We start from the raw sequence: 2,583 nt of genomic DNA on the forward strand, positions 1-2,583 counted from the left end.
CCCCGTGTGCCGCCGCATCCCCACCCCGAAGGCTTCTCCCATCGCCCGTTGCCCATGGAGGGGCTGTAGCGGGTGCGGGCTTACACCGGGCACCCGCGGCGGGAGCCCAAGTCATGGCACGGGCCTTAAACCATCACCCTGCAGCAGGTTTGCTTCGTGCTCCGAGCTCAGATGTGATGTTTAAGGCTTACCGGGTCCCCCCGATTTGCTGGCACCCGTCCCCCGCAGCAGCATCCCTGCGAGGTCCAGAGGGTGGCTTTAAGGAGCATCGCGGTGTGGAGACACCTCCCCGGGCCACTGTGTCCCCAGCGTGGGGCTGCAGCTTGGGCTGGCTGGGACGGCTTCCTGCTTATCATGTTATTTTGCAACCCGGGGATCGGTGTGCTGCAGGAAGGCAGGCTCGTCCCGACGTGCGGGGCTGGGTGTCCCAGTCGGACCGGAGCAGCAGGTCGGGATGTGCCGGGCAGCCTGACAGTGCTCCACGCAGGCACCGCGGGGTTTTCACTTAACGGCAAAGAGTAACCCCAAGACTGCGGCGGATTAAGCCACTAAACACACGTTGTGCACATGAGCAGAGGTAGCACAGGATATTTTTCAGCAGCTTTATTTGTGTGTGCGAACACCTGCAAGGTGCAGAGGAGGAGCTGGGTGCAGCCTTACGTGGGCACCTGCTGAATCACTGCCGTGGGCAGGTGGGTGAGGACAGGACCGCATCCCTCCGACCAATATCCCTGGGCCTGTCGCATCGCCCCGGCAGCGTAATTCCCCTCTTGCAAAGAGTGCAGAGACTTTTAGGACTTGCCCTCTTGACCTTCGCACACCGCATCTCACCCAGCAAGAAATCACGCTATAGGAGAGGAGCGAGGGGCCCTTGGCCCAAGGAGCATCGTTTTGGCCTCATGGCCACGCTGGGTACCCGAAGACACATGGCTCCACCCCAGGCTGGGAGACCTGGTGCAGCGAGGGGATCTTCTGCCGGTCACTTCTGTTCCCCTGTCCCTAAAATAGTTACCTCTTCCTTACACAGCGCTGCAGACTTGTGGGTGAAGCCTGCAAAGGAGAAATAGCTTCATTTAAAGGCTAATTATCATTAATCTGTTGCCAAAGGAAGCTTAAAAGCCTGAGCCAATTACACGTGCTAATGTGCTTTGGGTAATGAGTGGCCGAAGGGTGTAGTTAGAGCCCGTCTGCGGCATGGGCACCCGGTTATTGGATGGTATTTCTGGCCGAGGCCGCTCCTTTCAGCCGCATCTGCTGGTGTCAGTAACGGCGGGTACGCGCGGCCAAAGCCAGGTCGGTGCGGCACAGGAGAGGGCGCAAGCCCCGCGAACACTACCTAGAGAGATTCACCAAAAGGAGGAGGAAAAAAAACCCACAAAATTCCATTTTTTGTGGTAAAACGAGCAAGGCTTGGCAGCTGTGGCATCAGCTCTGTAGGTGGGTTCGTTACACAAGAGCGATACTTGCTCCTCCTATTTCAGCGTGATAAAGAAGGGAGTTTGATGCCTTTGCATGTCCCGGCAGCCCCAGGTCAGACAGACGGACAGTGCTTGGACCCATGCTCCTCTGCCAGGGAGGCATCCCTGGACCAGTCGCCCTGGCTCCCGTCGTCAGGCAGTCGCGCTTGTGGCTCCGGGTGTTTTGGCCTGTCCTGGCGATGCAAGAGAAACCCCTGGGAGGCAGAGGAAAGCGAAGGGTGGCTGGGCTTTGACCACCAGCCGGCTTCGCTTCAGGCTGCGGACGGTGTCACCAGCCTCCGTCTGTCTCCCACGGACCTTCCCTTCTCAAATCCGGGCTAGTGAAGTCCTGGGCTCATCTCTCTTTATTGCAGGGGCAAACTCTGGCTTTTTCTTGCCAGCCTGGACACACACAGGAGCTGCTGCTAGAGGTGAAAATTGTCCTGCTAGAAGTCAAGGGAAAAGTTAAGCCTGGTCGGCGTGACTTATTTTCAGTGCAAGTTCCTCTTCCTATTTCAGGAATCAGGGAAAAAAATTGCACCATTTGGTGAAACCCCAGCTGAGCATCGGCATCAGGGCTCAGCCCTCTGGGGTGGTCGGTGCATGGACCCACTGAAGGTGCGGGCACCCCAGCCCCTGTCTGCCCCATCACCCCGAGCCGGTTCCTAGCGCTGCCCTTTCCTTGGCCTCTCTTCCAGATGTCCTTCTACTTCTCGGACATGGCAGTGCTGCTCTTTGACTTCTGGAGCGTCCACACCCCCACAGGTAGGCTGCCAGCCCCGGCCCGGCCCCAAGACACCCGTCTGTCCGTCCGTCCATCCGCCACCAGCTGTGCTCTCTGCCTGGGGAAAAGGATGCGGGGCAGAGAAACGAACAGTGGCTTTGCATTTCTGGCAGGAGCAGTGTTAGCGATGGGCTGGGAGGAGGGGAGAGCAGGACCCCCGCCCAGCATTAACGCTGGGGCACGTACTGCATGGGGGGGTCGGGGCAGAGCCGTGATGGGCTCCACACACCACTCGCCCCAGAGCTCAAAGGGCACTGCCTGTTTTTGGCTGACCCTCTCTTACCCTGATGAGCAGTGCCGTGCCCTGGTAATGCCCTGGACAGGGGTCGATCCTCCCAAGCC

The 2,583-nt window shown here is 59.1% G+C and overlaps 1 protein-coding gene across 1 annotated transcript in view; it reads left to right on the forward strand.

Annotated features, from left to right (window-relative positions):
• Positions 1 to 2,120: 2,120 nt before the first annotated feature.
• SLC31A2 (solute carrier family 31 member 2) overlaps positions 2,121 to 2,583 on the forward strand; it is a 2,077-nt gene continuing 1,614 nt past the window's right edge. Inside the window, exon 1 of the mRNA XM_009282247.2 lies at positions 2,121 to 2,222. Coding sequence (XP_009280522.1) covers positions 2,156 to 2,222 — 67 coding nt within the window. The 5' untranslated portion in view covers positions 2,121 to 2,155. The remainder of the gene's footprint in view (positions 2,223 to 2,583) is intronic.

The sequence above is a fragment of the Aptenodytes forsteri genome, unplaced genomic scaffold, assembly GCF_000699145.1.
Source record: "Aptenodytes forsteri isolate BGI_AS27 unplaced genomic scaffold, ASM69914v1 Scaffold325, whole genome shotgun sequence".
Classification (NCBI taxonomy): Eukaryota; Metazoa; Chordata; class Aves; order Sphenisciformes; family Spheniscidae; genus Aptenodytes; species Aptenodytes forsteri.